The sequence below is a fragment of the Chanodichthys erythropterus genome, chromosome 3 (assembly GCF_024489055.1).
Source record: "Chanodichthys erythropterus isolate Z2021 chromosome 3, ASM2448905v1, whole genome shotgun sequence".
NCBI classification, from domain to species: Eukaryota; Metazoa; Chordata; class Actinopteri; order Cypriniformes; family Xenocyprididae; genus Chanodichthys; species Chanodichthys erythropterus.
In genome coordinates this window covers 11,253,225-11,279,167 of record NC_090223.1, presented here as the reverse complement: position 1 = coordinate 11,279,167, position 25,943 = coordinate 11,253,225, and the positions used below count along the sequence as shown (strand labels likewise).

The window sequence follows — 25,943 nt, the reverse complement described above, 5'->3', positions numbered from 1 at the left end:
GAGAAAAATCCTGGAACGTTTTCATCAAAATCCTTAATTTCTTTTCGACTGAAGAAAGAAGACATGAACATCTTGGACGACATGGGGGTGAGTATAAATTAAAACAGACGCATAGCCTACAGCGCAGAGGCTCCGGCGTAGGTCCGATGCTGAAGTATAAATCAGCCTTAAGTCTCATCTTTCGTGGCAGCGCCAAACAGAAACACACCAAGTTTGTTCGAGATGCGTCAGCTTCTAGCAGACCGATCGGCACATGACATCAAATCACCACGAAAGCGATCCAAAAGCACATGGAGTCGTATGCTTTTCAAATGCTCCCGTGGCACTCTGAAGTCACACACGATTGGTCCGTGCATCAACAAAGGCGGACATTACGTTACTATTGATGCTCATGGCTTTGCACACCTACATCGGCATCCAAACACGGCTCGACGTAATTTGTATATACAGAGATTACAATCGAGCTGCTATTAGCTTGATTAGCTGCCATTTCAAAAATGGCGGTCCAAAGTTTCTTTCTTTCCACAAGTTGGTCACGGTAACCCCAGCCCCTGACGCAAGCAGTTCATACTTCTAGATCAGCAAAGTTTTGGTGTTACTTACTGTTAGATCAAAATCTCAATAATAGGTAGAATATTTGTAGTCTCAGTCATCAGTTTAGAAACAGACGGGATGTGTAGAAGCAGCAGCGCGAGATCTCGGGAGAATGACCAAGCAGACACAGATCAAGTGTGATACAAAGCATTCTCAGATTTATTCAGGAAGAAGGGTCATATTTTATAGACTTAGGTCAAACAACAATCTCCAGGATGGCTTGAGCATCCAATCATACGACTTAAGAATCAAACCTTACCATGTATGGCATTTCAAGAAATATAATAACAAATAAGAAATGTATGTGCGTAAATGTGTGTGTGTCTTCAACTTCTGGTTATGTGTGAGAGTGTCAGTGTGTCCAAGGACTACTACTTTTTATTTTGTCTAGGTAGGTAAATGATGTGCACAATGGAAAATTCCCAAGACACAGAGAAAGTCAAAAAGTGAAGCCCAAGAAATAAGAAATTATTTAACAATGGCCACTTTAAATCATTTATGATTTAGTGCTTCCCTTTAAAGGGAATTGATCAATCTATTTTTCAAATAATAGCAAGCAAAATCTAAACACATAATCAAAATCACATATTCCAAGACTTGACTTAATCATTCCCTGTAAGGATTGTAATATGCATGGAGCCAAACATAAAAGCAGTAAAATCATCAGTAAACAGCAAACAGTAGAACGGGAAACAACAAATAAAGGTACGTCGCCCAGTTAGAGAACGATTTCCTCATCCCTTTTCCCCAGTCATATGCTTCAGGTGGATCAACAATTATGGTTTTCATGTGATTTATCAAGTCAAAAATATTGTTGTAGTAATCTGGAACTGAAAAACAGCATGACAAATTCAACATTTTACAAACTCAAGGATGTATCCTCTGTATGTAGGCATTTCTCTCTTCTGTCTGGACAAAGTGTGTGAACTTGGTAATTCAACTAAATTAATTCCTGGAGCTACTATTGCAGGATAGCAGCATCCACTCCAGGCAAAGTCCTTGGGAAAGGTAGTAACTCCTTTACCACCACACACCCAGTATAGAGGTGTCTTATCTGATGTAAAGAGTTCACTGAACGGGCAATACCCAGAGACATTCATCTCTTCTTATTGAACATTTCAGTCCATTTCTGGTTTGTGTGACATCAATCATCGTTTTGCAGACTGAATTTCCCATTTTGCGTTTACCATTCTGACTACACACACAAGTGTCCCCCATATCCCATTGTACTCAACTTCTTCTAGGTCAATTCACTTTGTTGAAAGTTCACATGCATTTGAAACAGTCATAACTCCATTATTCCAATTTATTGCAAGTTAGGGGGACAATGGACCAAACGCTGTATATGGCATGGCAAATCAAACAGTCCTTGGTGTCCATGTCCATGGCAGCAGACAGAGCACAGGCAGTGTTCCCGGAGCATTTCTTCAAATGGGTGGTGTTATATCCTGTCCAGCTTTGCCCTCTGATGGCAACTAACAGAATCGTGGTCAAAGTTATTGTTAAGTCTCATTCTGCAAAGTTGTTAGGGGATTTTTCTCCAACACTGCCTGTCACTGAACTGCTCTCTCCTTTCGTGGTCCTTGACATTATGTTGGTCCAGATTAACTAATCAGATTGCATATGGACGTAATGCTGCGTGTTCAGCTCCTTTCCGCTCATATGTTTACTCTCCTAGTTAATCTGAACGTCCCCCTTGGCACAGGGCAGCCTTCAGTCTACTCGCATGTATCCACTGTGGCTGCAGGTCAGTCAGGGCAGCACTTCCGTCCTCATCACTGCAATCACCGTGGCCGGGCCCAGATATTTTGGCTCTCCGATCTGGAATGGCCTTAGACTCCTTATCAGCACCTGCACAAACTTGTGTGTTGGTTTCTCTGAGGGGAGAGGAAAGAGTTAGTGAAATATCACCATTAATAGAATTAAATCCTCCAGGATCACCTCCATTTCACCTAAAGAAGAAACGCCAGCGCGGCCTTTGACCCATGGTGTCAGGAAAGGCCTACCCATCAGAATTTCAAAAGGAAACATTTTAGTAGAGGAGGATGGTGTCATTTGTATTTCAGCTAAAACAGCTGGCAATACAGTCATCCATTTTTTTTTTTTTCTCTAAACACTTTAGTTAATTGATCTTTGATCGTTCTGTTAAATTAATCAATAGCTAAAGTTTTAGCCAATAATTGTGTTACTTTGGATGTAAAAGGTGTTCCATAATCATTTCAAATTACACTTGGTATCCCAAATCTGGTTTTGCAAAAAATTTTAACTACCATTTTTGCATTCTCAAAGAACCTTCTTTGGGGAAAGGATCCTATTGTATTTTTTCTTGAGTCCACCCCACTAAATCTGATAAACAGGGTTCAGTCCAATATCCACAATTATTTCTAAACATCCAATTTCGGGGTGTCTCATCTTGTATTGGTCTTGATATCTTTTGATCCATCCTTCACCTAATTTGATTTTTAATTTGCCACACCACACCAAAGGGGTCTTTTTATAATTCAACAATTATAATTATTCAGCCAATTTTATTAATTCATCAACCGGAATAATTCCCATCAACACTTTGTTTTTCCGTCAGAGCGGATCTAAACGGATATCCATCAGAGCGGATCTGCACGGCCTTCCTCGCACGGAGGGATATTTGCCTGGTAGCTGTGTGTTTAAACAGTACCCTTACAGACAAATCTTCCTGGACTAACTCTTAGAGCTGCATCCAAGGATAACACTACCTATTATGGGATCAATCAATCCTACCACCACAGGAAATTAAAAAACAACTTACCTGTGATGAAGGATGACCTCTGAGCCCCCCAGTCCCGTGTTTCTTGGGAATATCCTGGACGAGCCCCCAAACTGTTAGATCAAAATCTCAATAATAGGTAGATTATTTGTAGTTTTAGTCATCAGTTTAGAAAGAGGCGCCTCAATCCCTGTGATGTGTGACAGCAGCAGCGCGAGATCTCGGGAGAATGACCAAGCAGACACAGATCAAGTGTGATACAAAGCATTCTCAGATTTATTCAGGAAGAAGGGTCATATTTATAGTGTGGTAGATTTTTCCTACGCACCTGACTTAGTTAAACCCGGGTGTCCCAAACACCCATAAACCTATAAATTTATACTCTACTGAGCGTACTTTTAATACCTGTTCAAGTCGGCCGACGTCTCGGCCTATCTTGGGGCACTATCACCTGATACTAAGCTCTTTAGTGCTCCTCACCTCCACTAAACACTATCACTATAGTATAGAAAAAGATCTCTAGTGCTTAGGTTTGCTGCAGCCTAAAAACCAGACAGACTCCAGTCTATGCCTCAGAATATGCTTTAATCACGGCCGGGAGAGTTCTCATCATTCCAGAGAATCTCTCCTCGAACAAAGGAATACAACAGGTTTTATAGGATTTCAGGTACACTTCGCAGTCAGTATGGCATGATCTATTACTCATTATCATCAGTCTTAATACAATTGGTTCAGATTTAAGGAAAACATCTCAGTTCCTCTGTCCCGCATAAATTTAGATTAGAACAACTGAATCACAAGATCATCAAAAAATGTCTCAGGGTTAATAGTTCAGATTACTCAATAGGTTAGACCAATTCCTCAAAGACTATTTTTTATCCCCAGAAGGATGCTGTCTAGCCAGTACAGCAGAATGTTTCTGAATCACAACACTCAGTCCTAGTGACTGCTTCTCTATTTCTAAGTTAGATTATTATTATTAGGCCTGTAGAAGAAAAGAAATGTTAGTTCATTATTAATTAGTTCAAAAATTCCATCACAATAGACATAGGTCAAACCACTTTGAACAACTTTTCCTGGTTCAGAGTTGGTGCATCGGGTGTCGAAAGACAAAGAACTGATTTGAAACTAGGCTCTGGCTCTGAACCAGCAATAAAACTGCCTTGGTGGAAAAGGTAGAAGAGACCATTTTGTCCATGTTTCTTTGATCATCATTGTAATATATTGGGAGGCCAGAATGTGTATCCGTCAACAGAAACATACATTAGCAGAACTGTGTGTCTGCTTGTAAAATAACTTGTATTTTTTAAACAAACCATAATATAGATGTGTCATCAGATTTAACTGCACTGCAAGTGCATGCTGAACCACGGGTGGAGAAATGTACAGTTCAATTTTTTACCGAGAACTGTTACACCCCTGCCACACACCAGCAATAGGTGGAGCAGAGAGAAAGATGGAGCCAATTTAATGGATGTGGATTATGAGTCTATTATTGATAAGGGCCAATACCCTTTACTAGAATGCCGAATTTTGAATGGCCAAAGAGAGTCAGGAACTCGCTTTATGCGAAGGGATACATCAAGCTGATGTCAAAGAACAAGCAGTGATGAAAGCTGATTGACTACTGGCCTCACTAACACCTCTTAGAGCAGCATCCTAGTTTTCCCAGGAGTCTCCCATCCAGTCCTGACCAGACTCAACCCTACTTAGCTTCAGTTGGCCACCAGCTACATGGTGATTTGTCTGAAACTAACTTGCAGAGAAGAGACTTTGTTGCTCAGCACAAACAAATGAACTACTTACCGTGATTTCAGAATGTGGTCATGTGGTTTCTCCACCTCATGGATCATCATGTGTATCTTCAAGTAATTTTTAACAGTGAAACTCTTTCCACACTGATCACACGTCTGTACCTTCTCTCTGCTGTGAATCCCTTCATGTGTTTTCAAATGTGATGACACACTGAATCTCTTGTCACAGTGTGAACACTTGTAAGGTTTTTCTCCAGTGTGGATCATCTCATGTGATTTCAGAAGTGATGACAGACTGAATCTCTCATCACAGTGTGAACACTTGTAAGGTTTTTCTCTAGTGTGAATTCTCTGGTGCACTTTTAAACAGTTTGCTGTAGTAAAAGTTTTCTCACACACAAAGCACATGTACTCTCTCACACCAGTGTGTATTTTCTGATGTCTCTGTAAACTTTGCAGCAGTGAAAAACTCTTTCCACACACAGAACATGAATGTGGCTTCTCCTTTGTATGAACTGTCAGGTGTTTCTTCAGGACTGATGACCTGTGAAAGGTTTTGCCACACTGATCACACTTGAACGGCTTCTCTCCAGTATGAACTCTAATGTGAAGCTCAAGCATATGTTTGGTTGTGAAGCTCTTCCCACACTGATCACGTGTGAATGGCTTCTCTCCAGTGTGGATCCTTGTGTGAATCTTTAGACTATATTTCCAAGAGAAACTTGTCCCGCACTGATCACATGTGAATGGCTTTTCTTGGGTGTGGATCCTCATGTGTTTCTTAAGATTTGATGGTTGTGTAAAGCTCTTTCCACACTGATCACATGTGAACGGTCTCTCTCCAGTGTGGATCCTCATGTGAACATCAAGATTTTGTTTGGTTGTGAAACTATTTCCACACTGAGTGCAGGTGAAAGATTTCTTGGCTCTTCTTTTCTTTAAAAATGTATTTTTATACTTTGAGCGACTCAAAGGTTTTCCTCCAGGTTTGTCATGATGTTTCTCCTCCACTTCACTCAGTTCTTCACTCTCCTCCATAAGGTCTGAAATGAAAGAAAAACTATTAATTTCAATTTTAGTGCATAAAAAAACTCAGAAAGAGAAATATGAAGTGAAAGGACAAAAAAATTAGCCCTGATATAACAAAGTAGGCAACTGCTATAAAATACTACATTCATTTTGATGCCTTTTTATAAATTAATCAATTATTCCAGTAAACAAATAGTCTTCAGCATCATGAATGAATAAAAAATGAAGAATAAACACCAACCTCTTCGTTCTTCAATATCTTCAGTGTGTTTCATTCTGCAGGGTTCTGTGCCAAAATATATCAGTTACTGAGTTTGTTTATATAATAATTGACACTTCTAAGCATTTATGCCTCTCTATTCAAAATAACTGATGCAAATTCATGAATTATTTTTATTGCTAATCCTAACATTATTCTGTCTCTTCATTAAAATACAGGTAGATATCTAAAAATACAGAAAATAATAAAAATAAATGTAAATTCTTCCAAACATAAATAATGGTAAGAAAACAGTTAGGATAAACACAGAAATAATTATACATATAGTAACCAAATCCCCTCAGTCTATTGACAGCAATGAAATGAGCTTTAAGTGTCAATTTACAGCAGATCTGAATCAGCATAATAAATGAGGTGAAAACAGGAACTACTGACATGAAATAAAGAGTGTTTTCAGCAGTTTCTCTGTTAATATTGATGATCCTCAGACTATCAACACTCATTCAACAAGACATTCAGGATCATCTCACTTTATTCTGAGTGTTTAACTGTTAGAAACACATTATTTGAGTAAGGACTCAGAATATATGCAAAAAAAACCTATAAAACTGCTGTACTGAAAGGCAATACTGTTATTTCTCACAATATAACGTATACAACATCAGTACAAAACCAAACACTATGTATCCTACTTGGGTAAAGTTGGTTTTATATTCGCACATTCATATTCAATAGCCTTGTTAATCACACTACATTGGACATTCAGTGGACATTCACAAGTAAATATGCCATTAAAACAATACTTGCCTATTTTGATCGACTGTGAAAAATGTTGCAAGTTGACAATCGTTGGTTGTCAATATCATGTTGCTGCTTAAAATTCGCAAACATTAATGTATTGCACATTTATTGGAAAGTCTGAATTTATCAGAAGTCCGAATGTGCGAAAATAAAACCAACTTTACCCAAGTATTGACACTCAGGTAAATAACTAACACGATAATATGTCCTAAATATAGTTTGATTTTCCAATAGCTACATTCATTGCATGTTTCCAGTGTCAAATAACATTTATTTAACATGTCTCACGTGGCTCAGTGTCAAGTATTTAGCAGTATCTGTTCCAGTATATTTTAATAATGAATATTATATATAATAATGATTTTTAATAATTAACAAGTTAGATCTGCCAAAGGTGTCAAAGGAGTAGAAGTAAATTGGCAGCAGCAACACTAGAGATTGATTCCCATCAATTCCCCTCACAGATCTCAAACTTTGACTTTTGACTTGACATTCAGTAAATCGCTCAGGTCTGAATGAATTCAACATATTTTCCTCACATGCTCGCTGTTGATGCACTAAATGTTTATTTCAGTAGGAAACGCCAGAAAAGACGCACAAGTAGCGCTTGTGCCCGATAAAAACAATACAGAACTGAGACTGTAAAATGTCGCTTACACAACTGTATGTATTTTATGGTTGCGTAAATATGATAAATACCATGAACTGCTCATCTCACCTCAGAAGTCTCGACGCTGCTTCTTCTCCTTGGCAGACCGCGCGTTCACACCGCCGCCGGCGGGAACGTCAACATTCGCCTTAGCCGCCCTGCCAACAACGCTGTACTGAGTTCAAACCGCAGACGGCGGGAGGGTCAAAGTAAATGACAAGTTGTGGCAACCAATCGGAATCCTCTCAAACGAGGACCTCTACATTCCGATTGGTTGCCGCCGAACCGCGTCATAGCTCATTACCATAAAGTTGACTTGATTTCAACTCTCCTCGACGCTCTCGCCGGAGCTCTCCAATGTTATCCGTCTGCAATACCTATGGCAATACGGGCTGCACTTTCAGGACCACAGTTCTAGGACCGCATTCCTAGGACTCTAGTTTTTTTTTTTTTTTTTTGTGACAGCGCCACCTATCGGAGAACCGCAGTGCCAGGTCCGCATTTCCAGGACTTTAGTATTGGAGAACCGAAAAAAGTGCCACCAAGGCAGTATTTCCACCTAATTCTAACTAATTAGAGTTTTTTAAAGGTTTATAACACCCAAATACTACTTTCATTCTTGCAATTAAAACTGGTTGCTAAGAGCTGAATGTTTAGTAATTATTGTGACTAACTAGCATAGTATAATAACTCATCAAGTAAAATAGACAAGGAATCATAGTATAGCCTTTTCAATCAGATCAACCACATTTTCAAGTTCAGAGGGAAAACATTGATGACTCTGGCTGTATATTTAAGATTGTGTATATTTTTATAAAAGAATATATTACAACAGTTGAACCCAAAAACAAATTTGTTCGTGATGTGAACCACACAGAAAGAACTTCAGCGACAACATCTTCACTGACTCCTGAGAGAGAGAGAGAGAAAGAGAGAGAAGTTAATGAAATAAGGAAGATTTAGTTGAACTTGTTCAACTCTAATTTTAAATTTCATATTTAAAAGATCTTAGTGACCACAGAGCACACACATTATATACGATACAAAAATAATTATATCAATCTTCATACCAATTAATGTTCATATTACTGTTATTGCATACTGTTCAAAGATTTGGAAACATTTTATTTTGATGCTGTGGGAACAAAGGTTCTCAAGAAAATAAAACTTTAATGTCAATAAAGCCCATCTGAACTGAGAAAAAATAAATAAATAAATAAATAAGAGAGAGATGCAAGAAATCTGAATAGAAATAACATGTTATTGACATGAATTTTCCCTGACCTTTAAATCTATAAAGCACAGATTGTGAAGCATGCAGCAGCAATACCTACCAATGGATGGATGTCCTCCCCTCTTTTCTTAATTGTTTCTCTATCACTCTATTAAATTCTTCCACTTCACTGAAATAGTAAATGGATAACATAATCACTGCTGGGTTAACAGAAATGCTGTTAATGCTTAAAAAAAATTATACATTGGACACTGTGTACATTTTCTATTCTTACCTGTGATGATAATCCGGACCAGAGAAGAAGGCCCTCTCAGCATCCCACAGAGACAAATTCTGCAGCCCAGCCAGGCCATATGATGGTCTATAATATATATCTGATTCATAATGCTCCGATGCTTCCTAAAGCAGTGTTTTGAAATCGTCCATCACTATATAAGTCGTTATTTAGTTTTTTTTTCGCGCACCAAAAATATTCTCGTCGCTTTATAATAGTAATATTGAACCACTGTACTCACATGAACTGATTTAAATATGTTTTTAGTACATTAATGGATCTTGAGAGAGGAAATGTCATTGCTCCCTATGGAGGCCTCACTGAGCCATCGGATTTCAACTAAAATATCTTAATTTGTGTTCTGAAGATTAAAGAAGGTCTTACGGGTGTGAAACAGCATGAGGGTGAGTAATAAATGACAGAATTTTCATTTTTGGGTGAACTAACCCTTTTAATGTTGGCTGTGGTCAGGGCAAAAATACATCAAAATGTATTTTAAAATAAAATACCTTAATTTTAAGTGTATCAAAATAAACTACAAAATGCAACAGCCACACCATGTATCAAAATAAACTACTGTATTTTTGTATTTTAAAAATACAAAAAAAATACTTTTACAAGGGAGCATGAAATTTCTTCACAAACCATCCAACAATTGGCCTATTTGATCGATCCCTTTAGCATTACACTGACTCAGTTGAATTAGTAAACAATATTTGATAGCAACAGCTTTTCTCTACCCAAGTCAATCAATAAATATGCAACCAGTTAAAGGCACAATATGTACAGTAGGAGTTTTGGATTAAAATATCTAAAAACCAATAGAACAACATTATACATTTTGTTGACTTGTCGCGTTCGTCTCTCATTAACATTTGCTCCAGCGGTCTCGTTCAGCTCCAACATCACTTGGTAATGTTATTAATCTCATTCATGAACATGATTTATGCATGATTTAGAGCATGGCACTAGCAATGCCAAGGTCATGGGTTCGATCCCAGGGATTGCACATGCTCAGATACAAATGCATAGTATAATGCAATGTAAGTCGCTTTGGATAAAAGCGTCTGCCAAATGCATAAATGTAATGTAAATGTATATACATGTATCATAAATACTGCCCATCCCTGGCTGTGGTGAAAAATATTGTCTGCCTTATTCGCCTCTTCTCATTCGTTCTGCTATTATTTATTTATTTATTGCTCAATATAAAATTCTTGCACTCAACTCTTCCATACATTTCAGTTCAATTTCATTCTTGTGTATAGCTCTTTTTTGCAGCTAGAATTTCTATTATTGAATATGATCTGGCCTCTTCCTGCCTTTTAATGCCAATAGTGCTGACATTTTTTTCTTTATAAAATAAATGTGTTGTTCTGTTTTGGGTTGGATCTCATATTAGAAACTAATAGTGGTTGTATGTCTTTAGGCTGAACTTGGAAAGCTGAATCTCTAATGATGGCATTTGGGGAAGAATATCGACAATCACAGCTTTTTAATGAACCTCTACTGTTAATCTGCCTATTATACATCTTTATAAAGCTCCTAGATCACTAATTTTCCGCTGCTCATTTGCTTTTTACAGCGGATGTCTACCTGTTTTAACAGCACAAACCACAGATATTCTCTGTTTTACATATTAAAATACCTTGTGTAAGTATATAATTGGTTTACTTTTACCAAATATTGGCTGGATTTATGTTTATTAGTCCAGTCAATATTAGCCAATCTGAATGTTGACTGGATTTGAAAATAACCCTTCATTTAACGTTTTCCAATATATTTTTACAGACTTAATATAATGTTTACTTAACTAAGCTCAAGGAAGAATATTAGTTCAACTTCAATATTTTTGCTCTTCCAACATTTTATTTATTGGTGTTTTTACAGTGTACCATGACAAGCTCAACATGGAAATGCAAAATAAATTACTAGTTGCCTAAACATTGGTAATTTAAGGTAAATAATCATGTGATTGCTCTTGGCTCAAGCCCGTTTCCACAGATCGGTGTCCAAGTCTAGCTTTTCCAGGTGATTGTGAAAGGCTTTTCAATGGTGTGAGATTGAGATGTTGCATCAAACTGCAACTCCTGAACCTGAGGGAGAGGAAGAGACAGTTTGTCAGATATTGCAATTTTTTATTGTTCTCAGCATAAATTAAAGGCAGCAAACACATACTTAATATAATATAATTATTTATAAAATGCTTAAGTGTTATGAAAATAATTAATTTTAATGTTTAAGTATATGTTTGCATGAAAGATCTCACCTCAGCGTTATATGTGAATGGCAGGTCTGCGTCAGGCTTTCCAGTCACGCTCATGGTAACACGAGTGACGGGCGCTGTTACACCCCACACCTTCACCAGACCCAGGGTCAACCTGTCGGCCTCAGCCAGACCATCAGTGGGAACCGCGCTGGTGAGGACACCCTATATATACAAATACACAGGACAACTGTTAAACACGTGCATATAATGATAACTGATAACAGTAAAACATCCAGTTAAATTATAATTATCATGAAAATAATATGACAATGACATATGAGATGCTTCTTGAGATTCACTCACTTAGATCTGACAGAATTAAAAACAAAATTCAGAATTCAGTATTTTCAGTATTTATGTAACATCAACTCAAACTAGCTGAGTTACAAACATTTCTCAACTCCATAGAGCTGCTCAAATAATCTCAGCGCATATGACATCACTTTATTTTAGGTTCTTTTAACTAGTTGCTTATTATATGCATATTACTAGAATATTGACTATTTATTAGTACTTATAAAGCACATATTAATGCCATATTCTGCATGACCTTATTCTACATTCTTACCTTACTAACTATTAATAAGCAGTAAATTAGGAGTATATTGAGGGGAAAGCCGTAGTTAAGAGTTTATATGTGTTCCCTATACTAAAGTGTTACCACATCATCAAACCCACAGGAAGTCCAGATATGGCCTTGAGCTGCTACAGCATGAACTAGTTTTGGATCTGGACTGGTTTATAAATGGAGAACTGTTTGGATTTAAGTGAGATGGACACTTTAATGGATTTAATGACCACAAATCTGAAAGAAAAGCACACATAGCATATACTATAACATATAAACATATATACTATAACATCAAAACATATAAATGTACCGAAGATGCAGTGAAAGTTGTCAAGAGGAAACGCTTATTTTGAACAATATCTGTAAAGAGAAAGAAGGAAAACAAAGATTAAGAGAACAACAGGAAAAAACCCTGTGATAAAATTATAATTTTAGAATGATCTATGTATATATATATATATATATATATATATATATATATAAAGACTAATATAAAGAACAGTGTTTTATTGTTTATAGTGCTTACATTTAATTATGTTACCAATAATAGCATTTACTATAAGGTAAAAGTAATAAATCCAACACAGGCTTATCAAAAAATACATGCCTCTACTGTACCTCCATTTTTTCATTGCAAAACTCCAAAAATATATTGAAAACTATTGTAAACTTATACATTTTGAGATTGTGACTTCAGAGGTGAGCATTATCAAATTTCGGGTAGCATTAGTTCAGAAGCAAACACTCGAGACAAACAGCTGTAAATGTGAGATTTTACTAGCAAATCTTTAGTCATCCACTATACAGGCCAATTTGACACTTCTCCCAGCTAATCATTGGCTATGGTTACAGCAGGTTTGGCAAAACTGAATTTTATCAAAAACAACTAAAATCAAAATGGATGGGTGGCTTATAAAAATCAAGAATATCAGATATGACAGAAAAGGCCATCAGACTAAATTCAGTTAGCTGTTTATATTTGTAATGTTTCAGTTTATGCTGACTACACCAGACACAATGCAGCACACAAAATCCACAACAAAGTGATGAATCGTTCTATTTCTGACACACTCCAAAGTGCCTACGCTACTTCTGACATGAAGAACAAATGGATTTGCTGTGGTCACTTAACATAACTCACCAATTCCCTCTCCATCATCCCAGAACAAGGATCCATGTGCCGAACCTCCATCATCAAGAGCAACAAGAAGACCCAGAGGATTCTGACGACTACAAGAAATAATAATAAAAAAAACACAAAACAAAACAGTGAACATTACATTAGTGTTGTGACATCAAAAGAATAAACATTTTAACATCTATATTTACATATTAAAGTGCCCCTATTATATTTTAAAAGTTTCTAATGTTGTAATGCATCCAAGGTCAAAAACACTCTCATTTTCTCATTATATCCATTGCAGCATCTGCTCTTTTCTCACAGTATGTCTGTTGTGATTGGTCAGAAACCAGCAATGGTATTGATTTTCCCGTATCAATCTCATGAAAGTGGATTTGCTTTGGCAGCAGAAAACAGTGTCTTCTCGACATTAATAATACGAACCAAACTCTTCCAGTCTCAGATACAACTATAATGTTTGAGGGCATTATGCAAATTAGTTTCAAATCTACGTAAGGTTAGCAGGAAGTGAGACTGAAATACTGACGACTCGTTTCAAGCCAGAATCGCTTCTTTTCCTTTCAGAAACTTGGTCATCTTGTTATGGAATATGGACATAAAAAATTGACTGTTTGTGGATCAAGAAATCCTTTTTGAAAGTGGAATACAATGCAACTCTAGAGAAATGTCAGAAGTCTTAATAAAGATGGTGAGCAGCCTGACCTGTAGTGTGTGTTGGTCTCTGCTTTCTGCCAGGGCAGGATGTGTCCTCCTCTCACGTGCAGGTTAATCTTCGATAATGGTGTATCCATATCCACAAACTGTCCTCGCACTGCAACAGCTTCACCCTGGTGGATCAATCACATACCAGCAGATAAGAGAAGCCAATATATAGTAGCGCAGGGTGAGTTTGTTTAGAAGCCAGTGGCCATGTTTAGATGCTTCTTTCATTGACATGCTACTAAAATCTTGATAATAAAGATTTGCATGCTGATATAATTCTTACCGTGTGGTAATCGTACCAGCGGGCGTTTGGCACGTAGCCCCGGACCACAGTAACACCCTTCACAAAACCAATGAGAAATGAACAAAACACTTGGGTCAGTTCCTCAAAACTTAAACATGACTACAGGTCATGTGTTTGTGTAGTGTGATCATAGTGGAGTTGTGTTTGTGTGTGTTCAGTACCGGGTCCAGAGCAGGTGTGATCAGAAGAGCCGGACCCCAGAGGAACTGCCTGTCGATCTTCCATGTGTTTTCATCTGTGACAAACCTGCAGTATAGAACATGATCTCATCAACACTGGGCATGAGCTCATCAACATCAGACATGATTTCATCAACACTGGACATGATTTTATCAATATTGGACATGATCTGTGTAGAGTTGTTAAATGTTGCATAGTCCTTTAAGGTTGGTGCTATGTGAGAGTAGGTGGGGAGTTCAAGTGTTATGTGCAGGGACACAGACATAGGTAGAGAGAAGTGCACATAGTGACAAATAAACCACATGATCTGTTTTGCAACTACATCCTGCGTTGTATCAGTTCTTGACACAATCTAAAATCTGATCAATTATTTTCATGTGTGTGTGAACTCTTGAGAAACACTCACTCGTGCAGCAGGGGTCTGACCACAGTGTTTCCGTGAGCGTGAGCTTCGTACATCAGTGTGTACAGATACGGCAGGAGGGTGTAGCGAATATTCAGCACATCACGAGACACAGCAGCAAACTCTGCTCCCCAGGCCACGGGATCCTGCCTCTGACAAAGATCACACAAACTCATCAGATTATCATCATTCAGCACTTCTGAAGAAAACAAGAACAGATTCTCATGTGGGAAAATCCAGAAAATATTATAATGTGATGAAAAACATTGAGCATTTGTGTCAAACTGGTCCAAAAATCCTCAATCTGTCGATAAGAAAGTGATGTGTGTGTTCTTACTGGCATGTTTATGGAGTTGTGGTTTCTGGAGAATGGGTAGAAAGCTCCCAGCTGCATCCAACGCAGACACATCTCGTATTCGGCAGTGTTAAAGAAGCCACAGATATCAGCGCCGGTCTAGAATACAACAGATAAACTCTAGAGTCAGTGTAATGCTGTATGCTAGTGTAATGCACCACACTGAACTAAAAACATTATTTGATGGAAAATAAATGAACAAATGATAGATCAATAGGACGAGAGAGGCACTTACGTAAGGGATGCCAAATAAGCTGAACTCCATCATGCCTGAAAGACAGAAAGAGAGTTTGGTTTTCATGTATATAGATATTCAGTTTATACACTGAACTGTACAGTAGATACCAACATGCACCAAATAATAAGCAGCTATCATCACACCTATGATGGACTTCAGAAGCTGGTCCCAGCTGGAATAGTTGTCTCCCAGCCAATGTCCTGCCCAGCGGCCACTAGACGGGTATGTTGAACGGGTAATTACCACACCTCTCTTTCCAGTGGTGCTAAGCAAAGCACTGTGAAATACACACAAACACACACAGCAATTAAAACTCCTTCCAGAACGATGAGAAATAAATCTAATACTGAATGTTGAGGAAGAGAAAACTCACTCGTAAGTGGGTTTGGTGTGAGACCAGCCATACAAGTTGTGGACATCATAATGTTTGACGCGTGTTCCATCAGTAAGGATCTGCTCACTGTTCATGCATAAAGTCTTATGGTTCAGACCTCTGTGCATGGACTCCAGTGCTGAGAAAAGATCACACACATACATAGGGTAGATTCATTTAGGACAGAAAGTGCTAAAAACGGGTTCCCCCATAATAGTCAACTAAACATTAGTCAACAAGAAGAGGCTTAGTCGACCAAATTTTATTAGTCGGTTTGTCAGAGAAAATGAAACTCCACAGGAAGTCACACAGTCTGTGAGGGACAGAACGTTAACAGCAGGTCCTTGTGGTAATTACAGTATGTCGGGCAGGAAATAAAAATGTTCGCCTATCATCCATTGACCTCAAATATGACTTATCATTTAAAACATGTAAGCAACTTTACATGGCCAATCGCTCGGACGTTAACCTAGATAAATGTGCACTATTATTAGCTGCATATTCAAGTTTTCGTGTAGAGTGTGAAGCTAAAGTATTAGTTTGCTTACTGAACAACATGGAGCCACTGCTGCGATCACTTGCATTTTTTCCTGATAACAATAGAAACAACTTGAAATCCTCTATGAGTTTTGGTAATATAGAAAAGAGTAATACATCATTTGAAACTGTATAGGGTCTTTTATGACTTTTACTACTACTTCTATTTGTGTACACTCACAATATTAACAAAACGTGCCTTTGTAAAATAAAGAAAACAAATATGATGTGCTTTCAGCTTTCTCTGTCTCTGTAAACTTCTTTTTGGAGCGCGTCACAAAAATGAACCAAAACTCAGTGTATATTTGCCTCACAGACATGAAAAATATATCTATAGAAAGCTTGAAATGTCTACTTTTAAACAAAAACACACCTACTTTATTAATAAACAATTAAAATATGTCCTTGGTATTTTTTGACATATCCATATTCATTATTTTTGCCAGTGCTTTGCATCAAACTTTATGTGTGTGCTTGAGCATGGAAAAGGCTATATAAAAAAGCATATTATGGTTTAGTTCCCTCCCCCAGTATATACTTAAGTAATTAAATTAATATAAACATGCAATTTTTCCAACTGATGACTTAACTGAATGACTAACGGTGGATTAGTAAAATCTTCAGCTAGGGGCAGGGCTAGTAAATGTTGACCATGGTGTTATAAAGTACACATGCCAGGATGTGCTGATAAGAACTTACGGGGCATGTATGGAGGATATTCCAAAGTTTGATCCCCTAAACACTTCTCTCCAACGGTGCCATGCACAAAACTGGCCGGTTCATTCATGTCCTTTAGAAAGCACAATTTCATTATTTCATTGTTACGGTTAGAGTTAGATGTGTTGTGTTAAGAGCAACAATGGCGTGCAATGGCACAGATGTCCACAAAGAACATCTTGTACAATTTTAATTAATAAAATTGCTTTACTTTTCATTCCAACATGAAAAATGACAAAAACAAAGCACTCACAATCCAAAGTCCATCAAACTTCATGACGTTGTTGTAATAGTCTTTAATATGTCCTCCCCACCACTCCGCTGTACTGCTCTTGAAAAAATCAGGGAATGCCACGAAAGATCTGAAGCGCTGAAAGATTAAATGAAAGAAACATCAAGTTGGACAAGATTAACCATCACTACACTGATTGGATATTTGCCAATTTGTTAAAATAGTAATGTGCTGATTCACTTCTTTTCTGTTCTGATTAGCTGAGTTTCAGTTTGTTTACTACTACAGCATAGTATTAGTATGTGCTTATTGGCAGATTGTGTGTCTTCTACATGCTGATTGGCTGATAGTATCTATGATGATGAATAGACTTGAATATGGAGGAACAAGAGAAAAGATGTCCGGTTCTCTAGTGAATAGAGATAGAAAAAGGAAAAGAAAGTGAAAAATGGAGAACGATAATAAAACAGAACAAGAGAGAGAGAGTGACAGATACCTCTACTTGAGTATCCCAGTCCAAAGAATTGTCCACAGTAATATTGGGATAATCAGGCCATACCTATGACAAACAGAAACAACAGCTAAAATCAGTGGTTCAGGATCATTCCTGCTTTCAGTACATGCCCACGTCAACAAAACTATGATACTGCCTCAGAATACATCAGTATATGTTCCTCTTCCTCTCTGCGTTTGACATACCTTTCCCCACACAATGTCATTGCTGAGCTCAGGAGGCCATTTGATGAAAACGTCTTTTTCAATCCCGGTATCAAACGCAGGGTAGGAGCCTTTAGTCTCATTGGCCGCTATAGCCGGGTCCTGAAGCACACAAACAAATAAAGCATGAGGTTTTGATACAGAATACATTTCACTGCATGTTTCTGGCCATAATGATATCAGACTACAAAAGCTCTGTTCTCATTACAATATCCTTTACCATTCAATGGAAACAACTTTTTTCTCCAATAATTGAGAATTGTTGGTACCAAAATGAAGATGAAGCGCATCCCCTCGGCCCTCATCTGGTCCACTAGAGCAGGCAGTCCCTTGAAGTTCACTTGATCCAGCGTAAAGTCCATCTGCCTCTCCATGTACTCAATGTCTGAATACTGAACATCCTTTGAGGGGTCAAAGGTCAAATATTAGAATCATTAAACTTAATGACCACGACATCAGAAGTATGTGCTGCTTAGAGGAAACATTGCTAATGATACTTGTCTTTAAAATAGCTGTTAATAAAAGGACAATAATGGACATTTTTACGAAAGGATTAACTTTATGATTCAGTGACTCATTTTTAGTCTAAATACAGCCACAGTATGTTGTGTTTTCATCACTGCAGAATAACTTACATTTACAGTGTCATGAGTCAAAAGCTAAAATCAGTGGTTCTGTTGACCTTGTTTGCGAACTGTATCCCAGCTACGAGCACCCAAGGAACTGGTGCTCAGCAGACTGCCTGAGTTATTTCTGGGTAACACTTTACAATAACAGTACATGAATAACCATGAACTAATACCTAAATTAATAGTTACTTCAACATGTACTCATGATTAGTTAAGATATGAACTAATGAAGAGTGATCCTTAACTACGACAGGAGTCATAAGGATTCATGCATGAAAACAGCAGCCTTAACTACGCGTTAATACATGTTTGATAATTAATGCATTAATTAACATTTAGGGGTAAACTAAATAAATCAGCCTCCATAAGAATAAACAAGAAGTACTCTGAATTTGAATTAAACGCGATTTAATACTGTCATAATTTACACTGTAATATCATAATCTGCCATCTGCAGCTTTGTGACAAATAATTGCAATGGCACATGATTATTTAGCCATTAATAACATAGATCTGTCTAATCAAATGTGGAAAATAGACTAACTACCACTAATAAATTTAATTTGATCTAAACTGTTTTCTGATTTTTATAGTTCATTTATATTTAGTCATATAGCTAAATAGTCATAGTTTATTCCCGGAACTAAAGTATGTAGGGTTTGTTTCTGGTGGGACACTCATTAGTGGCGCACGCTAGGTGTTCTCTTGGCGCGTTTGTTGTGTTGCTGGCATTTTAAACTAATAAATGTTGACTGCTTTGGTAAGCCGAATTAATAATTAAAGACATATTTACATGTATGTTTTATTGGGGTTTTCAGGAGGTTATGTGCAGTTATTAACTGTATTTGTATTTTTGTCATTTAAATGTATATGCTTTGATTAACATTAGCTTGTGGACGCGCGCTATTTTAGATGTAAATGTGCCTTATGTGTCTTTACAGGTATGTTTATGGCTTGCTTTCAAGTCCATATATGTTTAATTATATAAATAAAAATAAAATTCAAATACTTTTCATTTTAGTTTTTTTGTAACGGGGTGTAAAGGAATAAGGATGGCACTCTATAGTGTTTATTCATATATTAGTTAATGATGTGTGATATGTGCATCATGTCATGACTTTACTTGAGGGGGCACAATCATAATTAACTCATTATTAACTAAGCATATACTAACATCAACTAATGGTTTGTTAATGTATACTTATGTCATGACTTTACTTGAGGGGGCACAATCATAATTAACTCATTATTAACTAAGCATATACTAACATCAACTAATGGTTTGTTAATGTATACTTATGTCATGACTTTACTTGAGGGGGCACAATCATAATTAACTCATTATTAACTAAGCATATACTAACATCAACTAATGGTTTGTTAATGTATACTTATGTCATGACTTTACTTGAGGGGGCACAATCATAATTAATTCACTGTTAACTACTTACCAAATTCAGCTCATGATTATCATTAACTTACTATCAAACACACATGTACTAACACAACTATATAAGTATTCAGCCCAGTTAAGTGATGTTGTGTGACTTTTCAAAAAGTCAGAGAATGGAGCTACAGTATATGATCACGGCCTGCGTCTGGATGGAGAGTGAACTTCTGAATCTGATCCCAGCAAACACTCCCTGACCTTAGTTCATGTTTCCTGTTTGGTTATTTTTTTTGGAACCGATTCCTCAGGAACTGATGTAAGTCACAGTAGTTTAGTTTGATAGGAAAGAATATCACAAAACAGATTAAGACCTTTTAAGATAAATAGTGTATTTAGTATTTTATAGGATAGGAGGATAAGTGAAAATAATTACAAACTAATCCTGTGCCTTTCAGGAATGTTTATAATGAAGCTGCTGATGTCAGTAGTTTAAATTCTGACAATAATAAATTGTTTAAATTTATTTCAAAGTCCAAATATGTATTATTCCTTCTTATAGAGACTGTTTGATTTAGTTTACCCTAAATGTTAATTAATGCATTAATTATCAAACATGTATTAACGCATAGTTAAGGCTGCTGTTTTCATGCATGAATCCCTATGACTCCTGTCGTAGTTAAGGATCACTCTTCATTAGTTCATATCATAACTAATCATGAGTACATGTTGAAGTAACTATTAACTCAGGTATTAGTTCATGGTTATTCATGTACTGTTATTGTAAAGTGTTACCTTTCTGTTATCCTTAATAAACTGTATCTGAACTGCCTTTTCGCTTCTGGGTCCTCTGCTTTCCACAACATACAGCTAGAAATTCAATATTCCTGAAGTTCTAGAGCAGGTTCTGAAGGTTGGCGTGTTACATCACTGTTTATTCAGACTGAAAGACACATATGCACACACTGAAAGATAAGATCACTTACATAAGGAATTTCAGCAGCTTTCATGTCCTTGTAAAGATCTGCGATCTCTGCATCATTGGCGTAGCCATAGCGACAAAGCTGGAATCCAAGTGACCAATAGGCTGGAAGAACCGGGCGGCCGATCATCTGTCAAACAAAACACACAAACCAAACAGAGTATGCAAATAGATTTTAGTACTTAAATGTTCAAGTGGATTAAGAGAATTGACTGTGACAAGCAAGATTCCTTTAGATAGATATTTATGTATCTATTTATGCATGTGAGTTTTCCATTGTTATTTTGTGTGTGTGCTTAGATTGAGTTTACTGTGGGCAATTAGAGAGATTTCAGCTTCTAAACCTCATCAAGCCAGGAATAACACACACCTCAGTGTACTGCTGAACCACAGCTTCTGGAGTGGGACCCATCACCAAGTAGAAGTCCAAGATTCCTCCAATGGTGCGGTAGGTAAGAGCTGGATCAGGCAGGAAGGTCACATCTAAGAGCAAAACAAGCAAAAAAAGAGAGAGAAAAAGGATGACATCATCCCTGTGACTCAATGTGTTGCCTCAGCTCACAAAGAGTGTGTTAAGGGTGTTTAAATTACACAAGACTGTGCGTCTCAACAGTGTTCGGCAGCAGCGTCTTTACTAATAGCGAAACAGTTAGTTTATCTTCTTCAAAAACAGCACCAAAATTACCCTTCTAGTGAAAATTGTCATGTAGCTTTTAAGTATTTTATTGACAAAATGATCAGAGCAGCGCAGACAACACGTTTCTTGGTCAATGTCATGGTGGGTTTTGGTTGTTTTGCTGTAGTCGGCTGTAAGGACCTTTGCAATAACTGAAATCATTTGGCGAAGTGATATGGAACTATAATGCGGTCAAGACCTTTCTGGAAGTACTTTAGCCTTCATTTCCCTGAAAATAAGTGCACACATTAGAGTGTTCATCAACCAATCAGATTTGAGCATTCTATTCTAGCTACTAATTAGCTGTGAAATAATAGGCTTTAATTTATACATTTTCAAAGTGTCTTCATTGCTTTTGCCTATGACCAGGCTGCCAACTAGACCAGTTTAAACCAGCAAACAATCTCAGGCTAGTTTAAGATGTATATTTAGGTTGGTAATAGCCCATTTATCACAGGTTGTGGCCGATGTGTCCAAGTGAGGCACACATGGTTAGTGTTTTCTTGAACTCACCCATGGCATTGCTGTTGAGCAGGAGGACGCCGTGAGCGTTTCTTGATTTCTCCAGACCCATGTAGAAGGGATGGAGTCCATAACTGTTCAGTTTATACTACAGATGGGGAGAAAGAGATCAGAGTTTGAGTTTGTAAAGTGCAGATGACAGACAGTATCATACAGTGTTCTTGACACTCACCCCTGGAGGCTGGTCTTTGGCAAACAGGCCGTATGTGTGAAAGTTGAGGTCATGACTGTAGCTGGGGTGCTCTGTTTCACCAACACCATAGACATAGTTTGAGGGGAGACGTGTGGAGATCTGAAGGAACTGATCTGAGAATGTGAACCCTGGCATGGCAGAGTCCCATCTAGAGAAAAAGAGATTTAACAAAACATTGAGAACACTGAAAAACTGTGCTTCTATAGTCTTATAACTCTCAGAAAACCCTAAAAGTGCACCATCGTGAAAACTACAGTAAAACTACCACATGTTTGCCAAAAGAAGCTCTCTGGACTCCATGTTAGCAGTAATTGAGGTGTATTACTCACATGATTTCTTCTGAGCCCTTTCTGATCACTTGGATCCCGAATGGCTTGTGCTGGATCTGAACCCTGTACAGTCTGTTGTTTTCCTCTGTCTCTGGTGTGGTGGGCAGGTCAAGGGGAACAGGGACCTCGTAGCGAGCATTGGCTGGGTCAAAGATCTAGATCAACAGGACCAAAATCAAATGTAGTCTTCATCTAAGAATATATAAATAAATATATTCATTTATTTTCTTAAGACCTAAAAATCTCAACATTAGAGCATGGCGCTAGTAACGCCAAAGTTATGGGTTCCCTTGGGAATGCTTTAACAAAGTATTAATTAAATGCAATGTAAGTCACTTAGGATAAAATCTACTGCCAATGCATAAATGTAAATTATATATTCAATCATTGTCTTGGTTTTAATCCTAAACAAGCATACCTTCCACCTCAGGCTTTGTCCACTCAGGTATGTGATTTCCACACGGAGCTTGTCGATGTCTCGAGATTGAGAGCGTTGATTTGGGAAATCAGGATTGCGCACTATATCTACAGTGATGCCGCTCGGTTTTTCAAACATGTTGCTGGTGATGTAACCATGGGTATCAGGGTAATAACACCAGGGCTCATTGGGAACATCTGAAGGCTATCAAAGACGATAAAAACATTTGAAGCAGATGTGTTGAGTCACACTAGAACAGTAACAGGAAAGACACTTCAGATCAGAGAGTGTCTTTGAAAACAACAGGGTTGAATATTGAAGATCTTCTCTCTCTGACCTTCCAGATGCAGCCGCGGGCTTCACATTTGGCCTGATCAGAACCCGCTTCAGGGTGACAATCGATGCGCCTAGTTTTTGGGTATTTGGCCTCCCAGTTGACTGTGTAGCCCTTCCCCAGTTCCAGCTCCAGATTTCTCAGATACATCACCTAGCAGACCACAAACACCCAATGATACTGTATATATCATGCAAAAGACAACAGGTGTACTCACACCAGAATCATATCCTCTAGTTAAAGGATGTGAATAACAAAAATGGCAAATACTGTTGCGTTAATTGATGGCAGCTGACATTAATGGCCCTGTTTCCACCTGGTATTAAGATGAGTTTTGGTCAATCGCAACACAAATGGACGGCAAAACGTTTTGAGCTTGTCCACTTTTGACCAATTCCAGAGGTAGTTGAAAACGCATTAGATGCTTTCATAGTGGAAACACTCATGTGGTCGAATGTGTTCAAACAGCACAAAAGACCGCCTACTTTAATTGGTTTGAAGATGAAAAACATACCAAGCACAATGTTCTCCCACCATTCTCATCATTTCACAGTGTTCAGCATGGTCTTTCAGCTATCAGATCAGAAATGAAAGCTATTGCTATCTGTATGTGTTTCCGTCATCTCCGGTCGTGTTCATATGTAAATTGCGCAACTTATTCTGTCCATTAGATCAAAAGATCTGAAAAAAACACACACAGTTACCTACTCATAGACCCTCCCCTCACTCAAAGAAATCAGGACTGAAGTGGTTGAAAGTGGACAAAAGAGATGGATTAAAACACCAGGTCTAAACGGGTATGCATCTAATATCTAATATGTGTGTGTTTTTGAAAGCTCAGGTTCCTGTACTCTCACTTGGAATGAAAGCTCACCTGGTACACGAGGGAAACCTGTTCCATATTAACCAGAGAAAAAGACCCCATTTACTTTATATTCCTGGTCTCAATGTGCATTATACCTATTTCTGTAGGGTGTTTAATATCACATTTCAATCAAACACAGTTTCATATTGAGTTTGGAGGTGAAGGAAACTATTTTATGTTAAAACTAGGATTACCTCTTTGGTGGAATCGTAGTGAACCTGGGACTCCGACAGAGCTTCAGTAGTGATGCCGTCCGACACGAGCACAGAAGCGGGAGCAGCGGACACTCCCATCACTGTGATGTTCTCAAACTTCAAGTTGTTCGGATCCGTGTAGCCATTGTGAGTAACTTGCATTGTCAAGACATCCTGATGTCAGATATTATTACAATGTCAGATATTATTACAGATTTTTGTAATAGATGCCATAAAAATGATTTAAATGTTGCTTTTTGGACATGCAATTTAATGGCATTTAAAAACAAACAAAGAATCAGAAATTTGACATTAGGATGACGTACATTAGCCACGGAAAACTGGTAATGAATATAGGAGCCGGATGAAACAGTATCTAAGAAAAAGAGAGAAAGAAGTAATGAAAGATAAATCAACTTGCAGTTAATAAACTTTCATGATGACGAAGAACTGGAATGTCACTTGATCCTGACCGCGATAGGTGATAATCAAAACCAAACAGGTGTTTTGTTAGTTTCTGGCAGAGTATTTAGGCATGAGCTGCACAGGCTCTGCCTTCTTCTGGAAAACGGGGTGGGGAACAGCAGCTCATTTGCATTTAAAGATACATACGCGAACACAGCATATTATTCCTTCCACTCAACAATGCACATCTGCATGGTATAATAAATAATCTGACATTCTTGTTATTGAGCCCTGTATAAGATAGTTTGGTAACGCTTTAGTATGGGGAACATGTATTCACTATTAACTACGACTTTTCCCTCAATATACTCCTAATTTACTGCTTATTAATAGTTAGTAAGGTAGTTGTTAAGTTTAGGTATTGGGTAGGATTAAGAATGTAGAATAAGGTCATGCAGAATAAGGCATTAATATGTGCTTAATAAGTACTAATAAATAGCCAATATTAGAATAATATGCATGCTATTAAGCAACTAGTTAAAAGACCCAAAAATGAAGTATTAAAGATTTGATTTTTGTTTCTGACACTGAACTGAACAACGTTTAATTAATAGCAAGTCCTTGTAAAATACCTAGAGAGTCTCCATCATCCCAAAAGAGCTCGCCTGATGCAGCATTGTTGTCATCAAGTGCGATGATCAGTCCCATGGGAAGACGTCGGCTGAGGGAACACACAACTTTCATCACACAAACGTACAATTCAAGAGCAGACAGAAAACAGACGCAAGTGTACAAAAACACAAACATATAAATATATGTTCTCAGTATTAAACTCACTTTGCAATATTAATTACGTTATATTGATGCTATGAATCATGTTCCAACTGCTCTAAATGGTTGTCATTCATATACTAAGGTAATTCCAGAGAGGATTATAATACAAAGCCTATAATACAATCTCCAAAGAATTGC

The 25,943-nt window shown here is 37.6% G+C and overlaps 2 protein-coding genes across 2 annotated transcripts in view; both read right to left on the bottom strand.

The window, feature by feature from the left end:
* Positions 1–752: 752 nt before the first annotated feature.
* Positions 753–25,943, bottom strand: part of LOC137017053 (zinc finger protein 271-like) — a 58,860-nt gene continuing 33,669 nt past the window's right edge. Inside the window, exons 4-7 of the mRNA XM_067380972.1 lie at positions 8,936–8,942; positions 5,748–6,134; positions 5,144–5,627; positions 753–2,471 (exon numbers count right to left, since the gene is read on the bottom strand). Of these exons, the coding sequence (XP_067237073.1) occupies positions 2,273–2,471; positions 5,144–5,627; positions 5,748–6,134; positions 8,936–8,942 (1,077 nt within the window). The 3' untranslated portion in view covers positions 753–2,272. The remainder of the gene's footprint in view (positions 2,472–5,143; positions 5,628–5,747; positions 6,135–8,935; positions 8,943–25,943) is intronic.
* Positions 11,130–25,943, bottom strand: part of LOC137017041 (sucrase-isomaltase, intestinal-like) — a 29,651-nt gene continuing 14,837 nt past the window's right edge. The window contains exons 22-48 of the mRNA XM_067380941.1: positions 25,604–25,692; positions 24,893–24,942; positions 24,567–24,740; positions 23,511–23,660; positions 23,174–23,377; positions 22,756–22,910; positions 22,406–22,574; positions 22,225–22,321; positions 21,406–21,518; positions 21,040–21,165; positions 18,307–18,438; positions 18,020–18,139; positions 17,817–17,879; positions 17,342–17,458; positions 17,071–17,161; positions 15,835–15,973; positions 15,605–15,738; positions 15,459–15,493; positions 15,206–15,322; positions 14,872–15,020; positions 14,447–14,531; positions 14,265–14,321; positions 13,982–14,106; positions 13,280–13,368; positions 12,449–12,498; positions 11,568–11,729; positions 11,130–11,394 (exon numbers count right to left, since the gene is read on the bottom strand). Coding sequence (XP_067237042.1) covers positions 11,317–11,394; positions 11,568–11,729; positions 12,449–12,498; positions 13,280–13,368; positions 13,982–14,106; positions 14,265–14,321; positions 14,447–14,531; positions 14,872–15,020; positions 15,206–15,322; positions 15,459–15,493; positions 15,605–15,738; positions 15,835–15,973; positions 17,071–17,161; positions 17,342–17,458; positions 17,817–17,879; positions 18,020–18,139; positions 18,307–18,438; positions 21,040–21,165; positions 21,406–21,518; positions 22,225–22,321; positions 22,406–22,574; positions 22,756–22,910; positions 23,174–23,377; positions 23,511–23,660; positions 24,567–24,740; positions 24,893–24,942; positions 25,604–25,692 — 3,070 coding nt within the window. The 3' untranslated portion in view covers positions 11,130–11,316. The remainder of the gene's footprint in view (positions 11,395–11,567; positions 11,730–12,448; positions 12,499–13,279; positions 13,369–13,981; positions 14,107–14,264; positions 14,322–14,446; positions 14,532–14,871; positions 15,021–15,205; positions 15,323–15,458; positions 15,494–15,604; positions 15,739–15,834; positions 15,974–17,070; positions 17,162–17,341; positions 17,459–17,816; positions 17,880–18,019; positions 18,140–18,306; positions 18,439–21,039; positions 21,166–21,405; positions 21,519–22,224; positions 22,322–22,405; positions 22,575–22,755; positions 22,911–23,173; positions 23,378–23,510; positions 23,661–24,566; positions 24,741–24,892; positions 24,943–25,603; positions 25,693–25,943) is intronic.